Raw genomic sequence first — 24,294 nt, 5'->3', positions numbered from 1 at the left:
AGAGAAACCAACTCCCCAGTCCCCCTGTTCCATACCAGGGGACCACAGAAATCCAGAGGATTGTGTTCAGCACTTGTTCAGGTCACACAGCAAATAAGAAGCAGGGCTAGGCTCAAAGCCCAGGCAAGCTTGGTCATTCCTCCAACAACAAATAATTTTTGAATAGACACAATGTGCCAAGTATTTTCCAGGTGCCTGGGATGTAAAGTTTAGCAAAAGCAGACAGGACTTCTGCTTTCATAGAGCCTAGAGTCTGGTTCCTCGAGAGTGCCTCCTTATTGATCAGCGTCTTAGTCCGAAAGTTGATTTTGAGATCAGTGGCTGCTCCCTTCTTTTAAAACAGTTCTTCCCAACCCTGGTCAAGTCATCTTGAAAGCGGTTACATTTGCATGGCACCTGGGGTAAACTCATTGCGGAGGAAACCAGCCCCTGGGCTCCAGCTGCAGCAGACACATCTGCGCCTGGAGGGTGGTGACTATTTCTGCACGCAGATTAGGAAGCTCTGCCTTAAAAAGTCACCCCAAAGCCCTTCCTTTCTCAGTAACTCAGATGGATGGCGAGATGGGGCAGGGCAGTGGCTAAGAGCAGGGTCTTCGGAGGTGGGCAGAATTGGATTCAAATCCTGATTCTGGCCCTATTATCTTCATGACCTTGGGCTTAACCACTCTAAGCCTCCATTTATTCATCTGTAAAATTAGGACAATAATATCTAATTTTCAGGATAGTTCTAAGTATTGAAAATAATGAAAACAATTTATTAACACAGTGTCTGACACATAATAAGTGCTAAATACAAGTGCTCAATAAAAATAGTAACTATTACTATGACAATGGAGGTTCCCATGGAATAAATTATCCATATAGTTGTCATTTGAGATTTCACCTTCATCCTGTCCCCATCAGGGACTAGGACCTTCTGCTTCAGTTTAGGGATCGAATTCACACTCCATTCCTTCTGTGGAAGGAGGGGAGGCATGCCTAGATCTGAATAATGTGCATGCCACTCCAGCACTTAAGGGAAAGGAGGAGCTTTGGAGACCTTAAGCCCTCAGATCTCACCGAAGGGCCAAAGAGACGGAGACCAGCTCTGTGGGAGGACGCCAGGCAGGCCCGGGAGGCTGTTGGAAGGCTGGATAAGGTGAGCCTGCCTGGGAGCCTAGGGCTACCCAGCTGCTAGTTGACTCAAAGGAAGTTTTTCTAATAAGGTTTTCTTCTTCCCAGAGGGCAAGAGGAGTGCACTGATACCCACAAGGCATGCCAATCCTCCGCCTGTGGCATGCCTCCTACGGCCCGTGCACTGAGTCCCAGAGAGACCTTTCAGAGGTCAAAAGGACAGGAGCCCACAGAGTGCACCACACTCCAGCGTAAGCTCAGGGAGGGAGAGGTGGCTTCCCTCTGCTCCTCTGCCCATATGGGCTGCCCGAGGAGGCCATTAGCACACCTCAGGAGTGGAACCTCTCAGGAAAGACATTTGGATTTGTCCCAATCTCTTTGTGGAGGGGTTTACTACTCAGTCTTAAACAAGAAGCAGCGTGTTCAAGAAATTGTTCACCAAACCTTTTATATGAATGTTCATAGCAGCAGTGTTCATAATAAGCAAGAAGCAGAAACAATCCAAATGTCCATCAGCTGATGAATGGATAAATTAAATAGGGTATACTCATACAAGGTGGTATGTTCATACAACAAAAGATGGTATATTCCTATTATTTGGCAATAAAAAGAAATGAAGTACTGATACATGCTGCAACATGGATGAACCTTGAAAACAAGGCTAAGTGAAAGCCAGACACAAAAGGCCACATATTGCATGATTCCTTTTATATGAAAGGTCAAGAATAGGCAAATCTATAGAGACGGAAATAGATTAGTGGTTGCCTAGGGCTGGAAGGAATGGAGGACTGGGGCGCGACAGCTCAGAGGGACGGGGTTTCTTTTGGGAGAAATGAAAATGTCCTAAAATTGATTGTGGTGATAGTTGCATAACCTGTGAATATAGTAAAAGCCATTGAATGACTCACTCTAAAAGGGTGATTGTATGGTATGGAAATTACATCTCAATAAAACTGTCTAAAAAAAGGAACTGGTAATAGTGGTTGTCTCCAGGGAAGGGGACGCCGGGGTTGGGCGGGGGGGAGGTTTCATTTTCATTGTATTTTCATTGCTCTTTTGAATCTCTTGAAATTTGTACCATGGGTTTCTATTATATATTCAAAATAGTTTACATATCTATCTATAAATAAATCTTCTTAAAGAAGCAGTACAATGTTGTTTTGGAGTAAGACAAACTAGTTCAAATCTTGCTTTGAATTCCGGCTATGTGATTTGTGCAATTTGTTTTATCTAATTTAACCTTGGTTTCTATAAAACGAAGAGAAAAATAGTTCCTATATCAAAAGAAACATGATTAAATGAGATATCCTAAGTAAAAGTTCTAATATAGGATCTGACACCAGCACAGTAAGCATAGAACAAATGGATCGTAAAATAATGAAATAAAAAACATATGCACCGCTTCCACTTTAACTCATATCATACCTGGAAGTTCTCTTCCATCAGTCCTCACAGGAGCTGATCTTGCTATGGCTGAAAACAGTGTTGTACCCCTTAATGATGTGCTACATAGGTGTCTACCAAGTGAGAAAGTGCCCACGCCACACATACCAAAGGAAGGCCCTGATGGAGTCAGCGGCCTGCCTGGCTGTGATGTCAGGAGAGGCAGAGAAGGGAGCCTGCAGGGCTTCCTCCCAGGCAGAAATGCTGGAGGAAAAGACCAGGTCCTGGTCCAGAGGGAGCCTGTACTCCACCTAGGTGTCAGCTGGAGAAACACTCAGCTTCCGAAGACCCAATAGATGATATTAGTAAAAACATGTTATACATACTGGAAGAATATTTTTCTAATCAAATAATTCACTTTAGGGTCCTTGAAAAGACTGACTCTGCAGGGCACTTAAGACAATGCAATTAGCAAGACTGCAAAGGAGATTCATAAAGAAATTTCGAAAATCTCAGGAAAACTCCATTGAAAATCCCAAGGTTCCAGCCAAGGATCTCGGCTTAAAGTTGGTCTCTTGAATAGCTGAGAGGCTTTTGCAAAGCAGCAAGGAGCACCGAGAGGCCCCTGCCCCAGGGAGATGACTTACTTTGAAGCTGTACCTGACGATGTTCTGGGGTGCATGTGGGTTGTTGGCTGTCAGGATCCGGGTGAACTCCTCCTTTAGCTCCTAAGGGAGAGAAATACCAAAAGGGTCCTACACGGAGAGTCCCCTACCCGCTCTGAGGCTTGAGCAGATCCCCCAGGGTATCGGCAGACACCTCACACCCAGGTTCTGTGCAGGCTCCTAATCAGAACTGTGGAAGAACACATCTCTGAGGCTGGAGGAGGCAGAAGGAGCAAGGGTGGGGGCGCTGCTCACTCACCGCGTCGGTCAACTCCAGCTGGTCGGGGGGTCGAACTGTTGCTTTGGACTGGGCCCATTCATCTGCCCCTTCTGCCACTTCAGTCCCTGAATCTTCATCCTGGACAAAAGCCTCACGTGAGGATCAGGAGGGCCTGATCCGCTTGGACAAGCAGGCAGTGCTGCAGGAATCCCCTTTATTCACAATCCTCCCTGAAGCCAAGCTCTGTCCCAACACACAGAATATAAAATGCACAACAGAGAGGAGTCCACAGGAGCTGCTCAAGCCAGAGTGCTCTCTGCCTGGAAGATCATGGCCATCTCAGCCCGGGCCTCAGGGCTTAGCTGGAACATTGTGGTGGCCCTTGGCCCCAGTAGTGGGACAAGAAAAGCTGGCTCCCCGCTACTGTCTCCCACACAGCCTGGAAGCTAACCACCAGGACCAGCTGACAAAGGCAGGGCTTTACGCAAAATGAGAGGATGCCCAGCTCTTCTTTAAGCTACTTCAACTCTACTTCATATTTTACCTTCCAATTTGCCACCTTAACGTGGCTCTTACAGCTAGACTCTCAGTACTTGGTAACTTGAAGCCTACAGTCCCGTCAGATCCTTGGAATGAAAAAATCAAGGGCTAGAAGTTTTTCCTTTCCCTGTTAGACAAACACCTTGCCAAAGTGGCCCATGATATATTAAAAAATACTCCCCCTCAGGCCCAGCCCCGTGGCTGAGTGGTTAAAGTTCCGCGTGCTCTGCTTTGGAGGCCCAGGTTTGCGGGTTCAGATCCCGAGTGTGGACCCACTCCACTCACCAACCATGCCGTGGAGGTGTCCCACATACAAAGCAATAGAGGAAGATTGGCACAGATGTTAGCTCAGGGTGAATCTTCCTCAGGAAAAAAAAAAAAAATTCACCCTCACTAGCAATCAAAGATGTGCAAAATAAAACAAGGCAATTTTTTCACTATAAAACTGGTGAAAACCAAAAATAAACAAATGAACCAAACGAAACAAAACTAATATCCAGTATTGGAGAGGCTGTGGTAAAATGGGCACTCATAAATTAGTACAACCTTTCTAAAGAGCAGTTTGGAAATATTTGTCCAAAAACCTAATAAATGTTTATACTCTTTGACCCAAATTTCTATGTATAGGAATTTATATTAAAGAAATAACCAAGAATATGCCCAAAGATTTAAATGCATGAATGTTTGTGGGAGGAGTGCTCATCATTAATGAAAAAGAGAAAACATCTAAATGTCCAACAACGGGGCATGGTTGAACAAATTACGGTATGGCTCTAAGGAACATATGGTAAAATATTATGCAGTAATTTTAAACGATGCTATAAAAGTCTATCTATTGGCAATGGAAGCACTCTAAATATATTATGTAAAAAGCAGATTATAAAATAACACATACAGTTTGATTCCATTTAAAAATAAATACACGTAATTCTTATTTATGCACAGAAATGTCTGGGAGGATATAACCTCACATGTCAACTAAGAGGCTTCCTGAGGTGGTAGGCTTAAGGGTGATTTTAGTGTTTTTATGTTCATTTGAATTTTCTTAAAAATATATAGCTAATATTTTCAAGAGAACAACTGCTATTAGCTTCTTGCTGGGAGGGTGGTGGTCTCAGACTTACCCGCTTCCTGGTTCCTCTGCCCACACTGACGCTCTGAAAGAAGAACAGAAACAGGAGGCGAGTCATGAGTGAGTCACCGTGGGAATATCAGAAACAGTACTCTGAGGAGGCTTCCAGCCAGGGACCTCACAGACAAAGGACACTGAGCTGTCCCAAGTCTCAAAAACATCTTCTCAGAGGCAACATATGCTTCTTAGCCCAGCCAAGGAGGTCCTGTATCTGAGGCAAGCCCATTCCAGCATCAGTGGGGCTGACCCATGGAGAGGTAAGAGAGCACTGGGCATATATCATTTGCAACCAGGTCAACAAACATTTCTTAAAAGCATAGTCTAAGTGCTCAGCTGTGTGCTAGGCATTAATGGGACTGTGAGGGCAGAGTCTATTCATAAACACTTGTTGGGATGAATGTAAGCTCTTTATGAGTAGGTACTTTGTTTTGTACTCTGTGGTCTCAGAATATAGTAGGTGTTCAAAATACTTATTGAATGTAAATGAATGAATGCCGTCAAACCTATTAGTAATCGTGACCTTGGGAAAAATGTTTTTCCTCTCTGGGCCTCAGTTTCCTTGTCAGTAAAATGCATAGGATTGGATATGATGACCTTCCAGTTATAACATGCTAAAATTTTATGTCCCCAAGAGCAGCCTGCTCAATTCAACTTGATAAACATTTGTTGTGCATCTATTTATGTGTCAGGGACTAACCCAAGCAGTGGGACAAAGCTGAAGAGAGAGATGAGGTCCCTACCCCAGTCTGCTCAGGGTCTGCGGAGGACAGATGAGTGTGGTCAGGGCTCCTCAGCTACTCGCTCACTTGCTCACTCACTCGCTCACTCTGCACCTGTCCTTTTGAAAGCCTGCTGTGTCCCAGCAGTAGAGAGATGTGTGCCCAGGGTGCTATAGGAGCACACAAAGGCACCCACCCGGCCTGGGGTATGCCAGAAAGGCCCCCAGAGGGGGCTATTTCTTAGCTGGGTATCAAAGGACAAGTACAGGTTGTCCAAGAGGAGAAAATGTTTTTCAGAAGAAGAGCACAGCATTTACAAAGGCAAGAGGAGAACACTGGGAGAGACGGTAAAATGTTTCACCAAAGAAACAAGCAAAAACCCTGCAGCATATATACAGAATAAATAGCTGTTTCAGATGATGGACAAGAGGGAGATCAGTGGGTGCCGGAGACATGAGGGAGGGGCTCCTGACAGAGGCAGACCTAGAGCACTGAAGGAGGGTCAAGGCAGTAGAGAAGCCAAAGGCACATGTTGTTGGCAGCATGACACAGTGGACAGAGACCTCCGCTCCCAACTCTAGCTGACCACTTGTATGATCTTGGGGAAGTCTCTGGGCCTCAGTTTCCCCAGTGCAAAGTGAGGGAGTTAGATTAGATGGACTCTTAGGGCACTTACATGACAGGGTCTGTGGGAGAGGCTTTGCTGGTGGTGGGGAGGAAGGGACTCGGGGGAGAGGAGAGCATGTCTCAGCTTGGGCTGGGATTGTTGCTGGTAGGGCATGCAGCAGGATTCAGATTTCTGCTAAGTTGCCAAGGTTTCTAGTGATGGGAACCCTTTTCTGAGGCTAAAACGCAGGAGCCAGAAAGCTGCTTTCCTTTGAAGAGCCTCTGATCCCTAAGGTAACAGGATGGAAGCGTCACAGTGTCCAACCGTTTTCTGGCCCACAACAGAGCACTGGAGGGTCAATCCCAACCCAAACTGCCAGGCTTAAATAGAAAACGAGATCCAGTTACCACTGCCCCCTGTAAATATGTCTGTAAAACATTTATCTGGCAATAAAAGAACTGACGAGGCAATCTGAGTGTAATTGTTTTTGGCAGTTGGAAATATTTCAATTAACACACTATAAAAGCCACACTATAATAAATGCAAAACAGGCCAATGAAATCAGCTACAGCCCTGACTTCCCAACCATGGCAAAGGAGTCTGAATGTCAGGCTGCCACTTTGGGCTCTTGGTTTTCCATAAGGAGGAGCCTGAGACAGACAGGCCTGAATTCCTGAAAAGCTTTGGATGGTTCCTCCCAGAAGCCATCAAACCACAGAAGAAGAAAGCCCAAACTCCCTCCTCCCCCGGCCCTCGGAATTCTATCTATCATCTGGCTCCTCATCTCCATTCCAGCCTGCTCTCCCAGCCCTCGGGTGCCAGCTCTTTGAAATGCAGTCCAGAGAGCCTACTCACATGTCCTGAGCTTGGCCTGTGCTTTCCCACCTTCCCTTTTACCGTTTTACCATTCTTCCTGCCAGGAATACCATCTTCCCCTTCCCCTCACTGACCCACTATCTCTGCCTAACAAAACCCTACCCAGCTAGCCTCTGCTGGTCCTATATCCCACCCTGACATATTATCACTATTTTCCCACCTCCCTCTACTCTTCCTTTCCTCACTTTGAGCAAGGGTCTGCCCCACCTTCCATCACCACAAGTACCAGCTGTTGTGAGATGAAGGATGAAATGTATCTTCAAATAGACACTCTGTTGTCTCTGGGTTTTGGTTGTCAAAAGGGGACAGTATTATGAAAAGAAAAACAACACTGCAGTACACATTGGAGGCAGCTTGGTGATTCCAGCAAGGGAGGTCCACAATTCTTATACTATTGGCCAAAGATCATCTTCTTCTCTTGGATAGGTCATTCTATTTGGCCAAGGGACGATATCAATGGAGGAGCGAGGCAGGAAGAGGAAAACCATCCAGAATACCATGCCAAATTAACCAAATTAACCCTGGTGATCAATGGGATAACAGATGTCCCAGCCTGAACTCTTTCATAGTAGAGCATTTTTCTATTCTCATTGTTACAGATTTTAGTGTGAGCATCCTGAGGGCAGGAACTGTGTCTTAGTCATCTTTGGACCACTAGAACAGAAACTAGCACTTGGATCGAGTTCACCTAACCTTACGAAGGTCATTGGTAACAACTCAGCAGCTTAGTGGTCACTTCTCAGTTCTCTTACAAGACCAGACATTGCTAAGGGCTCCCTCCCTCTATCTTGAAACTGCTACTCTACCTTCATTTCCATGTCAACAACCTCTCTAGTAGCTCCTTCTCAATATCCTTGACCCCTCTAAGGATACATGCCTGATCCCCTGTTAGTCTTCTTATTCTACACACTCCCCTTGGGTGCTCTTACCCCCACCCAGAGCTTCATCTTCCATCCCATGACAAAGCTCAAATCTGTTTCTGTGGTTTAGACTTCCTGGAACCTCACGTTTAAGTTGATGACAGTACTCAAACTCAGTATCTTAAAAACCAACCTCATTATGCTCTTTTTCCACCCCAATCATTATGTTCTTTTCCATCCCAAACTTCCATTTCCTCCAGTATTTCCTATCTCACTGAAGTGCACCACCATCCATTCAGTCACTCAGGTTGGAAACTGGGAGCTATCAAAGACACCTGCCTTTTCCTCACCCTCACATTAGCACCATATTTCAAAGTCTAACAATTCTATCTCTTTAATATCTTTCATAACTATCCTCTCCATTTAAAGCCCCCTTAATTCAGGCCCTTACTATCTCTTGATGAACTACATTGGATTTCCCTGACTCCAGTTTCTCTCCACTCCAATAATTATATCATTATCACCATTTCCAGCTGTTGATCATGTACTCTGGGCCATTCATTTACTAAGCAATTTATGTAAATTATCACATTTAATCTTCACAACCATCCTATGGGGTAGGAGCTATCATTATTCCTATTTTACAGATGAGGAAACTGAGACATAGAGAGATCAGGTAACCAACCCAAAGGTGACCAGGATTTAAACCCAAACTTTAATCACTATCTGTAAGTGATCTTCCTAAAACATAAATCTGATTATGTCATTCTCCTGATGTAAAGCCTTCAAGGGCCCCCCCGCCTGCCATGAGATGAACCCCAAGCTCCCTGGCATAGCACCCACCTCATCTCTTGCTCTTTTCTTCCCACAGCCATGGGAGGATGCTTTGAAAGTGAAAATTCTGGTCAATATAACAGATGATTATTACTGCTACCTGCTTTGGACCTGTTTTGGCATATGACCCACTGAACAATGTAAGCAACCCATTTGCCCTGAGCATATTTTAGGGGTAAGGAAGGAGATCAAAACTTCTTAAGCTGTTCCCTATCATGAAGATATAATATTTAAAAATAAGTATGTGATCAGATGTTCCCATGGAGCCCAAATAAGGCCTTTGAAGTTCAACCATACCTGGGTTCGAGTCCCCACTCTGCCACCTACTAATTTTATTACTCTAGGCAAGCTACTCGTCTTCTCTGAACCTTAGTATCCTTGTCTTTAAAATAGGCATCATAATGACACTCTCTCAGACAATCATAGGTTTGTTATGAGGATTAAATGAGTTGATGCACAGTGTGGCTCCTGGCCAGGGTTTGCACCCAATAAATGATAGTTGGCAGCATTATATTCCCATTTATAGACCCTGCTCTGCCCTCAGCCACACATGATCTGTGTGGCTGCCTACTAGGAAGCACCCACCCTAGGGATGACTAGAGCCTTTGGCAGCTCACGTCTCCACCCAAGAGTTCAATGCTGAAGCATGATTGTTCCTGGAAAGGGGCTCTTCGAAGCATGCAAACCCACAGATGCTGCGTCCTCCTTCCTGGGTCCTGGGAGACTTCGTTTACAATTTCAGTTGTCTTGGTCCTTATTTTAAAACTCACTAGCAGGTTTCCATTAAGCTAAATTGAAACTAAATACCTCACCAGCTTGCAGTTTCCGTTTCTAAAAGGGTAAAAGCTCTTAGTCCCAAAGGAACAGTAATTCACCAACAAATCTTCCTCTAGCTACACTGACTGCATTTCAGATCCCTGAACCTAGTGCAGTGTCTAAGGTATGCAGAAGGTGCTCAGGAAGTGTAGTTGAAAGAGATCTCAAATTTTTAAACACTGGATGAAGGGTAACAGGCACTATCTACAGTACTGTGGGAGTGTCAACTGATGCAAACTTTTTATAGGGTTATTTGGCAATATCTACCAAAATTTTAAATGCAGATGCCCCTCAACTGAGCAACTCCACTTTCTTGAATTTTCCCTATAAAAATATTCATACACATTCATAAGATGTATGTAAAAAATTGCTCACTGCAGCATTATTTATAATATTTTAAACATGGAAAAAACCTAGGGGCTGGCTCCATGGCTGAGTGGTTAAGTTCACATGCTCTGCTTTGGCGGCCCAGGGTTTCGCCGGTTCGGATCCTGGGAGTGGACATGGCACCACTCATCAAGCCATGCTGAGGTGGCATCCCACATAACACAACCAGAAGGACCTACAACTATAATATACAACTACGTACTGGGGGGTTTTGGGGAGAAGAAGAAGAAGAAGAAGAAGAAGAAGAAAGAAAACAAAGATTGGCAATAGATAGCTCAGGTGCCAATCTTTAAAAAATAAATAAACAAATAAATAAAATAAGAATGGAAAAAACCTAAATGTTCATCAACAAGGGCCTACTTAAATAAATTACTGTATAGCCATTCAATGGGATATTATGCATATTTTTAAAAGAACAAGGTAAACTTTTATGTATTTTTATGGAAAGTTCTCCAAGGTATATTATTAAATAAAAAAGCAAGTTACAGGAATAGATGACCCATCTGCTTACTTTAAGAATATGCATTCAATAGCCAAGATGTGGAAGCAACCTAAGTGCCCATCGATTGATGATTGGATAAAGAAGATATGGTATGTATATACAATGGAATACTACTCAGCCATAAAAAATGACAAAATCGTCCCATTCCAACAACCTTGGATCTCAAGGGTATTACATTAAGTGAAATAAGCCAGATAGAGAAAGACAATCTCTGTATGACTCCACTCATACGTGGAAGACAAACAAACACGTTGACAAAGAGAACAGATTAGTGGTTACCAGGGGAAAGAGGGGTTGAGGGGGACACAAAGGGCGAGGTCATGCACCTATAATATGACTGACAAATAACAATGTAAAACTGAAATTTGACAAGGTTGTAAACTATCGTAACTCAATAAAAAATAAAATAGGGAACAAAACAAAACAAAAAAACAAACAAGAAGATGTGTGTGTGTGTATTTGCATATACATACAAAATTTCTGGAAGAATATATGGAATCTGTTGATAGTGTTTAGTCAAGGCAATGAGACTGGGGAATTGTGGGGAAGGGCACAATACTGTTCACCTTATACTCATTGTCATGGTTTTAATATTTTAAATGTGAATATGCATTACTTTTATAATTAAAAATGCTAAGAATTTTTTAAATCAACAAAGTACAGTTAAAGAGATTTTTCTTTCCTGTTAATGCAGTGTTATTAGCACAGTGCTCAGAATGCAGAAAAAGGGGATATGAGAGCAGGCTCACGCCTCCCTGGAAGCCCAAGAGGGCAGAAGCCAGTTCTGTGGGACCCTTCTCACGTAAGGCTGCAGAAGGCAAGGCAGGGGAGGGTTTAAAAGCTGAAGCTCTGAGTAAGCCTTGGCTGGATTCTTGACTCTGCCATGAACTAGTATATGTGAGACCTTGAGCAAGGTATTTAGTCTCTAATCCTCATTCTCTCATCCATGAGGTAGAGAAAAATATTAGTGCCCTCCTAAGAGTTGCTCTGAGGACAAAATAAAACAAGGCACAAAGAGCACCTAACTCAGAGCCTGGCACGCAGTAAGCCCTCAGGTAACAGTGGCCGTATGGACTTTGTGGTTGTCATTATTTCATTATTCTATCAGGGTCTGCCATGCATGGCAATTGAGTCCCATCATGAGGGCATTTATTGAATGGTTGAAAAATGTGTTGTCTGGGTCCTGGGAAGTCCTTATAGGGAGCCTACAAGGAGCCTATAAATCTCAGGGTGTCACAGCAGAGGGATGACGATAAAAATCCCTTCCACTTATATAGCACCTTTCAGTTTACTAAACACTTTCGAGTACGTCATCTCATTTGACTCTTATAATAATCTTTCATGGATTGATGTTGAATTTTTTTTCCTGAATCTATTGAGATGTCATTATATGATTTTTCCCTTTTTTTCTGTTAATACAAAGAAATCCTTGATTGATTTTTTTAACATTGAGCTAACTTTGTGTTATTGGGATAAAGCCCACTTGGTCTGATATACTATTCTCTTTATATGTTGCTGGAATAGATTTGCTAATATTTTGTTGGATTTTTTTTGCATTTATGTTCATGAGGGGTATTGGCCTGTCATTTTCTTTTCTTGTAATACCTTTGGTTTTGATATCAGAGTTATGCCAGGATCATCAAATGAATCGAGACTTCTTCCCTTCTCCTCTATTTTCTGAAAGACTTTGTGTAAAATTTGTGTTATTTATTCTTGCATATTTGATACAATTCATCAGTGAAACCATTTGTGCCTAGAGTTTCTTTGTGGGAAGGTTTTAAATTATGAATTCAGTTTCTTTAAATAGATATGAAGTCTTCATATTTTCCATTTCTTCTTATGTCAGTTAAGGTAAACTGTTTTTCAAGAACTTTGTCCATTCCATCTAGGTTGTTGAATTTATTGCCATAAAGTTGTTGATAATATTCCCTTTTTATCCTTTTTAATGTCTGTTGGATCTGTAGTAAGATCTCATTTTTCATTCCTGATATTGGCTATTGTGTTTTCTTTTAATCTCGATGAGCCCTGCTAGGTTTTACCAATTTTATTAATCTTCTCAAAGAACCAACTTCTGGCTTTGTTAATTTTCTCTATTGTTTTTCTCATTGTTTCTATGAGACAATAAAATAAATCAATAAATCAATAAAATAAATGGAATTGATGAAATAAACCTTCCTTCTGTTATTTTGGATTTAATTTGCTCATCTTTTTCTATTTTCTTAAGGTAGAAACTTTGAACATTGATTTAAAATTTTTCTTCTTTTCCAAAATAGGCATTTAAAGCTATTCATTTCCATTAAGCACAGCTTTAGCAGGATCTCACAATTTGTATGTTATATTTTCATTACCATCCAATTGAAAATGTTTTCTAATTTCCCTTGTGCTTTTTTTGACGAGCATTATTTATAAGTGTGTTCTTTAATTTCTAAATATTTGAGGATTTTAAAGATATTGCTATTTATTTTTAATTTAATTCCATTTTGGTCAAACTATTCCAGGAATGCTGAAATCTCTCTGTCTTCGATGGATGTTGAATTTGAACTGAATTAAAATCTGTAAGGTTGGGCTGGCCCAGTGGCACAGCGGTTAAGTTCACAGGTTCCGCTTCTCAGAGGCCTGGGGTTCGTCGGTTCAGATCCTGGGTGTGGACATGGCACCGCTTGGCACGCCATGCTGTGGTAGGCGTCCCACAAATAAAGCAGAGGAAGACAGGCATGGATGTTAGCTCAGGCCAGTCTTCCTCAGGAAAAGAGGAGGATTGGCAGTAGATAGCTCAGGGCTAATCTTCCTCAAAAAAAAATATCTGTAAGATTTTAATCTTTTAAAATGTATTGAGACTTATTTTATGTCCCAGAATATGGTCTATTTTTGTGAACATTCTGCAGTTCTTGGGTGTAATTTTCATTCTACAGTTCTTGGGTGTAGCGTTCTATAAATGTTAATTAGGTCAAGTTGGTTAACAGAGCTTCTATATCTTTCAATCGCTAAGAAAAGAGTGTTAAAATCTTTAACTATCATTGTGTATTTTTCTATTTCTCCTTTTAGGTCTGTCAGTTTTTGATTACACACTTTGAAGTTCTATTAACAGGTGCATAGACGTGTGTGATTTTATGTCTCCTCTTGAATTGACTCTTTATCATTATGAAATGTCCCTATTTATATTTGGAAATACTCCTTGTCTTGAAGCCTACTTAGTTCTGATAATACTATAGTCACACAGCTTCCTTACGTTTGCCATCACCATGGTGCTCTTTTCCCACTCTTTTATTTTCAACCTTTCTATGTCTTTACATTAAACTGCGTCTCTTATAGGCAACATATAGTTGGGTCTAGCTTTTTTTTTCTCCCTAGCCTGATAAACTGCCTTTTAATTGAAAGTATTGGTATGGTTGTCTTCACCATGTTGCTCTTTATTTTCTATTTTTTTCTATCTGCTTTTGTTCCTATGTTCATCTTCTGCCTTTTTTGTGTTCACTGAGATTTTTTAGTATTTCATCTTATTTTCTCTTAGTTTTTTAGCTGTGCCTTTTTGTATTACTATTTAGTGGCTGCTCTAAGGTTTACAATATGTATCCTAAACTTACTATAGTCTACTAAGAATAAATATCATACCACTTTATACTTCACAATGTAATAACCTTACATCTTAATTCAATTTGTACCACCTCATCCTTTGCTCTATCATTGACACATATTTTATTTCTATATACATTATAAGCCCCACCTTACAATGGTATTATTTTTGCTTTAAACATTCATATGTATTTTAAGGAAATTAATAGAAAGGGAAAAAGCTAGTCTTTTATCTTTAGCCACATACTTGCCATTTCCAGTACCTTTTGGTCCTTCCCATAGAAAGAGCTTCCATCAGGTATCATTTTCCTTCAGGCTAAGAACTTCCTTTAGTACTTCTTGCAGTGAAGATCTGCGGATGACAACTCCCAACTTTAGTTTATCTGCAAATGTATTTATTTCACCCTTCTGTTTGAGGGATATTTTTGCTGGACATAGAATTCTGGGTTGACAGTAATTTTCTTTCAAGGGCTTTAAATATGTCATTCCATTGTCTTCTGACCTCCATTGTTTACAATAAGTCAGCCATAATCATATCATTATGCTCTTGTACACGATGTCATTTTTCTCTGACAACTTTCAAGATTTTATTTTTATCTTTAGTTTTCAGTATTTTGACTATGAGGGACCTAGATATGGTCTTCTTTGTGTTTATCTTGCTTTGGGATTACTGAGCTTCTGATAATCATATGTTTTCCACCAAATTTAGGAAAATTTTGACCATTCTTTCTTTAAATGTTTTTCCCCCTCCTCTCTTTCCTTCTGGGATTCCAACCACATATACGTTCCAAATACATATATGACACATCCCCACAAGTCACTAAGGCTCTTTTTTATTTTTTAATCTTGTTTTTCTCTATTCTTCAGATTGGATAATTTCAATAGACCCATCTTCACGTTCAGCTGTTAGGCCTATCCAATAAATTTTTTATTTCTGATATTTATTTTTCTATTGTTTCCACTGTTCTGCTTATATTCCCCACCCATTAATTCAATGTTTTCTTTCAGTCTATTAAATATTTATAACAGCTGCTTTAAAGTCATTTTCTGCTAATTCCAACATCTGGGTTATCTCACCCGTATCATCATACTCTCCTTTGGATCCATCTCCCTGAGCCTTGATCAAGAAATTGTCCCCAGGCAGAGAGCAGGGATAAACACATGACTCACATTGGGTGTTTTCCTTCCCTCAGGAATCGCTGTCCTGAGGGAATGCCTAAAACAGTTGCCTCATACATTTTGTCCAAGACTATAGTTATTCACAGTAATGGCAATTCCAGGATGAATTGCTCCATCATGGTCAGAATATAAGTTCCCTATATCAAGGTATTTAAAAATTATATGTAAAGTGTGCTGCATTTTAAAATTCCTTTCAGAAATGTGCTATTTTTAAAAATGCCAACCCTAAAATAAAGGCTTTTTTGAAAAACAGAACCTTAATGTAAATATCAGCCCTAAATAAAGGCATTGGGCTGGAAGAAATGTGAGGCCCTTCCTGCACAATGTATGAGAACAAGATTTATCAGAAACAATGTAGAAGTTACTCTGGAGTAAAGCAAGTTGTACCTTGCATTGTAGGAGCCAAGGAAAGACCATGCCTCCTTCTAAGGGAAACTGCCCTGCTCACAGCTTTGGCTACTTAGAGAGCCATAGGATCCTCTCTCTCCCTGATACAGCCCGGCATGAGCAGATCAGCTAAGGTCAATCAGATCCCTCCTCCAAGAGTTTAAACTGGGACTACAGAGAGAACCAGTGTTGGGTGGAGATATTGATGGAGATACTTGTGAAGCAGAGAGAAGCCAGAGTGGCCATGATGATCTGGAAACACACTGAAGTTATGAGGGAGCAGAAATCACAGAAAAGTCAGCTGGTTGGGAAATGAAAATAGGGAATGGAACATAGTTGCCAAGAGAAGTAGAGTGGGCATGAGAGCTATGGAGAAAGTAATTAGCACCTGCATCTATTTCAGAACCAATAGTTTTCCAATTCCAATTCTAGGCTATCTATATATTTAAAACACCCACCCACAAAATCCCACATATACACCTTCCCCCTTCACCCACTCTCCTGTCCTTGAGGTAACTTGAGTGAGCCTCTGCTCTTTGTAACTTAACAGCTTAACTGAAATATATGTGCCTTAGAGTTTGCCAGGCCCGTAAAGGGCAGGAGAAGTAGGAAAGTCTTGGGCATTCCAGGCAGGGGGATCGAACTCATTAACAAAGATACAGAGGCTTGGAAACATGCGTCCGTCCAGGGATCAGCAGATTTTTGTATCCCTTTTTATTCCAATTTGTCCCAAAGCAGGATTTGAGGCTGACTATACAACACATGGAAAAAATAAGTCAAAGAGAAGATGAATATGAGGTAAAAATAAAAGTTGAGAAATACGCTTAACATTAGGAGTAGGGTCCCTACATAAATAACTGAATTAGGTGGCTTTGGCTAGGACAAAGGAGGCATGAACTGCTTCTTCTGCAGGCCCAGAAAGAAAAACTTAGTGTTCTTTCTTAGAGTATTGCAGTACGTACCTTTCCATCATTCATTTATTTACTCATCAACTAATTCACTCAGTCATTATTCATTCATCCAGTATATATTAAGCATGTACTATGTACCAGATCCTAGGATGACAGCTAAAGAAGAACCAAGGTTGAGTTTGTCCCAGCCCAAGGGTTCACAAATCTAGGAGGTAAGACAAAGGGAGGACATCAACCCACCACACAGACCAGAATCCAGTGACCCCAGGAGTAGGACAAAGTGTTGTGAGACACAAGGCAGTGAGACCATAGTTTGAGCAACAGCTATCTCCTTTGCTTGCTTCCTCCATACAACTCTGTCTCAGTGATTGGGAAGATTGGACAGTCCGTACAAATTCCTAACTGGCAGAAAACAGTTTCATGTGGCTTGCTCACAGCTGGAGCCAGAGAATCAAAATTACTTTACAGCATCAGCTTGCAGGCTGCAAAGCCCAGGGATAAGCACAAGAGCCCTCTGCCATTATTATTTGAGTACCTGGCATGTCCTGAGTACTAACAATGTGCTGGGCTCCACAGTAAACAGGGGAGGAGACCAAGTTCTGGCCTCAAATGCTCACAGCTGTTTCATAATCTGATAATTGTGCATGACAAACCTCAGACCATAACTCTGAAAATAGCATGACTGTAATCATAACAAAATGGGACAGCCATTGGCAAAATTTGTTTTCTAGTTATCACTTCCAGAAGGAATTCCATAACACTGCTAGGACAAGAGAAGAGAAAATGCTCTCAACTTCCTGCCACTAAACCTCTAAACTATCATCATCTGCATCCATCCTTTCCTCCTTTCTCCTCTCCGTTACAAAGTGTTCCACCTCCTGTCCACAGCAGATCTACTCCCACCTCCTCAGAGACTTGGCGCTCATCATTGTTTCATCCGTCTCCTTCATCTTCAACTTCTCCCTGTCTGTGCCAGGGTCCCTCCTCTCAGCATTTAGCATATTCAAGTCTTCCTTTCATCTCCTAAAAAATCTTTGTCTATATGGTCTTACTGCCTTCTTAGCTCAGTTCAGTCTGGCTTTTACCTCCGAAGTTTTGCTTTCCAAGATCCCCAGTGACTTCCTAACTATTAAATCTAATGGCTGTGTCTAGTTCTTATCTTCATTGACCCTTTAGCAGTATGTGCCATGGCTGACCACATGCTTTATAAACACTGTGAACTCACTATAAACCACTCTTCCTTTGGCTTCTGGGACATTATTCTTCCTTGCTGTCTTCTAACCCGTCTGGTCATTCCTTCTCATCCTACATTTTAGACTCTTCTTCCTCTGTTCAAACCTTAAATCATGGTGGTCCTTCTAGAAGTCTTCCCTGATTCCCCTAGAATCCATGTTAGGATCTCCTTACACATGCTTCCATAGCACTTGCTGCTACTTCCCCAACCACATTTCATCATTCATTCAATAATCATTCCTTGAGAGCTTCTGACGTGATGGCCACTGTGATAGGGGCTGAGAATAAAGATGTGAGCAAAAACATCCAAAGGCCCTGGTCTCAAGGAGCTCACAGCCTAATGGGAGAGACATACAGTAATCAAATAATTACACAAAGAAGTGAATAATTACACACTGTGATGTATGCTATGGAAGAAAGGATCAGGAGCAATGAGACTATATAATAGAGGAAACTTAACCCTATCTTCATTAACGTGGCAGGGGATGCTGGGGGGGTGGGGGGGTTGTGGGGATTGATGTTTGAGCTGAAATCTTAGAAGTGAGTACATGTGTGAGGGAGGCTGTGAAGAGTGTTCCAGAAAGAGGGGACAGTATATAGAACTGAAACACAGCAGTTCCAAATTCTGAAAGGGAAGAGTGGTACAAGTTAAGGCTTAGAGACCCAAGCGGGCATCAGCTCATAGAGGCCTTGAAGAGTTATCTAAAAGTTTAGATCCTATCCTAAGAGCAATGGGAAGTCACTGAAAGGTTCTGAGTGAAGGATGACAAAACCAGACTGACAGTTTGAAAAGATCCCTTGATGAAGTGTAGAGAGTGTATAGGAAGGGGCATGAGTAGATGAGGGAAAAAACAGTTACAAAGCTTTTACAGCACTCTGGGTGGGAGATGACTGTCAGCTGGGCTAGGGAGGTGGCAGTGGTTTGATTCGAGAGAGATTTAGGAAGCAAAGGGTCATATCTAGGGCTTAAGGAAGATAAGAGGTGGAAGGATGACACTGAGGAGAAGGGTCACAAGAGTGAGGATATCTTACTTTGGACACAGAGAAACACACCAACTTCCTTTCGATTCTGCTCCCCTCCTCCTGTCCTTCCTTCTGTGGATCCCAGGTCCAGTCACCAGGCTCAAAATCTCTGAATCATCTAAGACTCTCTTCTGGCTGTGCACCCAGTCTTCCCCACTAGCCCCTACCCTAGTCACCCTACCTCAAGATCAATATTTCTAAAAGTATTGTCCCAGAGGGACCTCTGAACAGACCACAGAATGATCTGAAAACACAAGTCTTTTCTTTGGCTCTTACGGGCAACCGATGCAAAATTCCAGACTTTGATTTTTTTTTTTATAGTAACCAACTGAGTTATAAAGGAATACTAAAATTTGTTAGTCATAAACTAAAATTAGCTTTTAACTGGAGTTCACAGAAGACTCTAATTCAGTTCTCTACTAAGAAGTCTGGCTGCCAGGCAATGTTTGGCAGTGTTGCAAAGCTCCTCCTGCATATATACACAGGCAGCCAGTTGGAATTCTCGCAATTTTCAGGAAGGACGGTTTGTTATTGGGGCATTACCAGGGATGTTTTGAGCTGGTCATGGTTTATGGTGCCTGACATTCATGCATTTTAATTACAAATTATGATTCATGGCGCTCCATCATGATCAGTTTAATATGCCGTGGGCTATTTGATTAACCCTGTGCGGTAAGGCGATACACCTCTCTGACCTTATTTCCCATCACTTTCCCCATCCCTTCCCTGCTGAACCAGAACATGTGTAGCAGCAAGCTCCCATGTCAGGGACCTTACACTTGCTATGCCCTCTGTCTGGAATGCTTTCCCCTTAGATATCATAGTTAGCGCTTTCATTTCCTTCAGGTCTTTGGCAAATGCGACAAATGTGAGGCCTTCCCTGACCATCCTATTTAAATCATAATCTTCTGGTTTCCTGAACACCCTAATCCATTCCTCTGTTTTATTTTTCTCCTTGACACCTCTCGCTGTCTGATAATCTATATATTTTACTTATTTGTTTACTGACAATTTACCTCCAACTAAAAGATAAGCTCCACAAGAGCATGGGTTGTTGTTTTCTTTGTTGCCATACCACCAATACCTAGAACACTACCTGGCCCATGGTAGGTCCTCAATAAATAATTGTTGAATGAGAATGACTATTTGCATCATCAGAATTTTCGACTCCTTAATTTCCAACACCCAGCTCCTAAGGTGTGGGCACACTTGGTTCACATTTGAACCACTCAGAGCCCTACTGCCAAAGCAGATACAGACACGAACCTGGAAAACATGCTTCTACAGTGACATTTCCCTGTTACCCCTCCCCACTAGTCTCCCCATCCCAGGCTCACCCCTTCCTACCCTTCAAACATGCTCAGATCAGAATTTCCAAAGAACAACTCGAGGCATTCAGAATTCATATGCAACTTATTTTCTCAGAAGTTAATATATTCCAGGCATTGTGCTAGGTCCAGGGTAATCAACAATGGATGAGACAGACATGATCCTTGCCACCCCAGAGTTTATAGTCTAGTGGGGATATCATCCTATCCTGTCTCCAGAAAGGGGACTTACTCTTTTGTAGGAGAATATGACAGCCAAGCTGAGACCTGATGTGGGGACAGGAGACGAAGGAGAAATTTGGGGCAGGGTGGCATGGAGCAGGTGGCAGCAGATAGAAAAGACTGTACCAGGCAGGCAAAGGAAACAGCAATTCCAAAGGCCTAGAGGAGAAAAAGTGTGGATGTCACTTTCCAGGAAGTGAGGGCAGTTGAGCGTGCTGGGACTGTGGAATTTTCACAGAGCAATGGTGAGATCTGAAGTAGGGTAGGTAGCAAAGACTAGACTGTGCAAGGCCTTGTAGGCCATACAAAGCAACCTGGACTTCTGGGACTATAGCCCGAGAGCAAGAGGGAGCCACTGAAAGGTCTGATGAGTGGAGTGACATGAACAATGGAGTTTAAACTCTTCTCTGTCTGGGGCTGGCTGGGTGGTATAGTGGTTAAGTTCACATGCTCCACTTCCATGGCCCAGGGTTCGCAGGTCTGGATCTTGGGCACAGACCTACACACCACTCATTAAGTCATGCTGTGGCAGCATCCCACATATAAAATAGAGGAAGATCGGTACAGATGTTAGCTCAGGGCCAATCTTCCTCACCGAAAAAAAAAAAAGGATAAACTCTTCTCTGGCCCCTAACAAACCCAACCCTGACCTTCCCTCTCCACTGAAGTCATCCAAGTCATAGCTGCCTCAACCCTGAAGCTTTTCTGCTGCACGAACCTGCATGTCTCTCTCTCTCTCAGCCTCAGGAACCTCATCCTCCCTTATCTGTGTATGTCTGTGTTCTGTCTCCCCCAGGGGACTGAGTTCCCTGAGGACAGGGATAACTTCTCAAACCTCTCTAGGTTCTCCCACACCCAGCTTACCACTGACCTAGGTTGGGCTTCACTGAGACAAAAGAGAGATGAATACAACCTAGCACAACCCAGCCTTTTCTCACACCCAACACCAATATTTACACTGTACTAAAACAAGCCTTCCCTCCAGGGAGCAGTGCTGATGGGTACAGGGCCAGTTGACCCAGGTTTCTCTGCTTCCCGTGTGCTGTCACCTCTCTCTGCTCTCAGTGTAATTAGCCCCTGATGTCTCCCCAGTGGGCTGGAGAAACGGATCCCCAATCTTGTTCAAACTGCAAGTGCTAGAAAAGACAAAACCAGTTTGTAGTGACAGAAAGCAGATCAGTGGTTACCAGGGGCTGGGGGGTTGGGGAGAACTGACTGGGATGAGGCACAAGGGAACTTTTAGGGGTGAGTGTCCCATACCTTGATTGTGGTGGTGGTTCACAAGTGTACAAATTTGTCAAAACTTGTCAACATGTACAACTAAAATGGTCCCTTTTGTTGTATGTTAACCAGACCTCAGTAATGCTGAAGTTAAAATAAACTGCATGTAAGTTAAGAATCAGTAGCCCCAAGCACAGTGCCTGAGCTTCAAAATACAGTTCAACCCGGACATAAAGCTAGGGCATGGCCATGCGGGAATAGCAGCCTCCCCATGGTTGCAGAGATCTAAGAAAGATGAGTCCACCTGCTAAGGAAGGCCAGGCGAGAGAAGGAAAGGAGCAAAGGCTAACCTGGAGGAGGCCAGACCAAAGTACGTACAGTCAAACAGCAGGGATGCTGATTTGTGCTCCACATCTCCAAATACCTAGGCCTGAGTGAGGGAAATTTAGGGTCAATAAATATAAGTCCTGCCTCACAGAGCCAGAAACTGCATATATTAGTCCCAGAGTGATAATTCATAAAAGGTTTGGAAAAAGTGATTCTTGAAGGACTGAGTGGCTTCACCACAGAGGGCTCCTTGAGAAGCTGGGCCTCACCTCACCTTCCAGAGTGATGCTGGCAGGAGAGCAGAACTGTGCTGGGCGGGTCAGGGGTTTCCTGTGAGAAGGATGACATCTGGCCAAGGGACAACAAGAGCACAGTGTTCGCATGGCTGAATGAGTCACAGAAGTGGACCAGGGGCTCACAGGGAAGAGAGACAGACCAGGCTCCAGAAATACTTGGGAGCCAGTGTTTGGGGTGTGCAGTGTGTGAAGGGGGGTCAGGAATGGGAAGGAGGTCTCTCTCACCTTCGTCTTTATCCGACCTCTCTCTCCTCCCAAGTTTCCCAGCACAGAAAATCCAAACCAAACTCCTACACATAATTTCTTGGAAACAAGAAGGGGAGGGCAATGAGAAGGTATTGGTGGGAGTGGGCGTGGGGGGTTAAGGAGGATAGGCTGGTCAGGATGGGTCTGTGGACTGAGTGGAGTGAGGGAGAAGAGTGTGGAGAGTGTGGGAGAGGAGGCTAGCATCAGCGGGAAAGAGTAGGACAGGGTCAGAGGTCAGTGGGAATACACTAGGCCAGGGTTCACAGGGAGAGAGAAGGTTAGGGGTCATCAGGGAAAGGAAGCTGAAGGATCAGTGGGAGAGGTATGATGAGTGGTCCCTGGCGCCGAAGGTCAAAGATCATCGGGAAAGGGCAGATCAGGATATGTGTTACCTGCCTACGAAGCGGCTGTTTCGGGGGCATCTTCGAAGAAGCGGGAAGCACCTCAACACTTGGAGCGCCTACAAAATGCTCCCTTGCCTAAGGACAAGAAGTTTGTCCGTCCCCTGGATCACGCACAGGAAATCCGGATTCTCTTTCACTTCAATTCCCAGTCGCAGGGGTTCTTTGGGGACAGCCGTCGTTGTGGGTCCCCGCGCCCTTGCAGGATGGCATCCGCTCCGCCCTGACGCGGTTACCCAGCAACCAACCGGCAGCCAGGGCGCAGGCGCCTCTAGGCCCGCTCCCGGCTCGAGGGGGAGGCGGGGCTGGGCGCGTGGGACCGCCCACTCGTCTAAGCCCCGCCCCTCAGGAATAAAAGGACCCGTGGCAGCGCGCCTTCGGAACTCCAGCATGTGGGCGGGGCCTGGGCACCCAGACACCGCCTCCTCATGAATAATGCAGCATCCAGGCGGTGTCCCGGACCCGGAAGTGGAGTTGCCGAGTCACCGCAGTGGCTGAGCTGCTGACAGGAGGCGGCGGCGGAGGAGGAGGCGAGGCAAGACCTGCGTCTCCGCCGGGCCACAGCCGCGGTAGCGCTGGGCAAGCCCAAGGAGCCACGCCGGCCTCAGCCGCCAGCACACCTCCCGCCCCGCGCCCACCCCGCCGTCTGCTCGGCCGCCTGCCCGCCCGACGCGTCCGGGGCGGCCTAGTCTGCACCACCCACCGGCTCCTGGGGCCGCCGCCCCGCGCGGTCCCGTCGGCGTCCCTGGCCGCGCCCGCCCCGGGCCCGCTCGCCCGCCCGCCGGCACCATGATGGAGGAGATCGACCGGTTCCAGGTGCCCACCGCGCACTCGGAGATGCAGCCGCTGGTGAGGGGGCGGGCGGCGGCAGGCCAGGGCCGGGAGGGGGCGCTGCCTGAGGGGGAGGGAGGGAATCAGGCCTTGGAGACTGTGCGGAGGGGCGCCTTCGGATGGGGCAAAGAGAGCCAGGAAAACGCATCGCCGGGGGAGGGGGATTTGCAGGACAAGAAAACCATGGGAGAATACGCGGGGTGACGGCAAAGGGCCTGTAAGGGCGGAAGGCACCGTCAGCGGAGGCAGGCCAGGCGAGCTACGGGGAGCGCCGTCGATGGAACCGAGCGGGGCACAATGGTGCACACCGTTAGTGGAGGCCCCTAGCTGGGAAAGGAAGGGAATTGTCATGGGGCACCGCGGCCGGCAGGCCCAGGCGCCTGGGATGGGAGGTGGGGAGGCATTTAGCCCTAGAGGCCTGTGATGCTCAGGGCGGGGGAGGGGGCCAGGGAGCAGTCAGGC

The 24,294-nt window shown here is 44.2% G+C and overlaps 2 protein-coding genes across 22 annotated transcripts in view; one reads left to right on the top strand and one right to left on the bottom strand.

Moving 5' to 3' along the window:
• Positions 1–23,354, bottom strand: part of DNAI1 (dynein axonemal intermediate chain 1) — a 76,409-nt gene extending 53,055 nt beyond the window's left edge. For 3 of the 10 annotated variants that reach the window (XR_011431604.1, XM_070248778.1, XM_070248776.1), the window contains exons 1-5: positions 22,993–23,274; positions 14,491–14,579; positions 5,046–5,078; positions 3,421–3,519; positions 3,144–3,224 (exon numbers count right to left, since the gene is read on the bottom strand). Coding sequence is in view for 7 of the 10 variants with exons in the window: in XM_070248778.1 (XP_070104879.1) it covers positions 3,144–3,224; positions 3,421–3,519; positions 5,046–5,078; positions 14,491–14,532 (255 nt within the window). In the remaining 3 variants the exon portion in view is untranslated. Of the gene's footprint in view, positions 1–3,143; positions 3,225–3,420; positions 3,520–5,045; positions 5,079–14,490; positions 14,580–20,520; positions 20,670–22,579; positions 22,746–22,992 lie in introns of those variants that run through there. The other 7 variants (XR_011431606.1, XM_070248779.1, XM_070248780.1 and 4 more) reach the window with 4 other exon arrangements.
• Positions 23,355–23,380: 26 nt separating this feature from the next.
• Positions 23,381–24,294, top strand: part of FAM219A (family with sequence similarity 219 member A) — a 48,835-nt gene continuing 47,921 nt past the window's right edge. The window contains exon 1 of one of the 12 annotated variants that reach the window (XM_023627512.2): positions 23,381–23,850. In XM_023627512.2, the coding sequence (XP_023483280.1) occupies positions 23,791–23,850 (60 nt within the window). In that variant the 5' untranslated portion in view covers positions 23,381–23,790. The remainder of the gene's footprint in view (positions 23,851–24,294) is intronic. The other 11 variants (XM_023627515.2, XM_070248794.1, XM_023627513.2 and 8 more) reach the window with 11 other exon arrangements.

This window comes from Equus caballus, chromosome 23 (genome assembly GCF_041296265.1).
Source record: "Equus caballus isolate H_3958 breed thoroughbred chromosome 23, TB-T2T, whole genome shotgun sequence".
NCBI classification, from domain to species: domain Eukaryota; kingdom Metazoa; phylum Chordata; class Mammalia; order Perissodactyla; family Equidae; genus Equus; species Equus caballus.
This window is presented reverse-complemented; position numbering and strand designations above follow the sequence as displayed.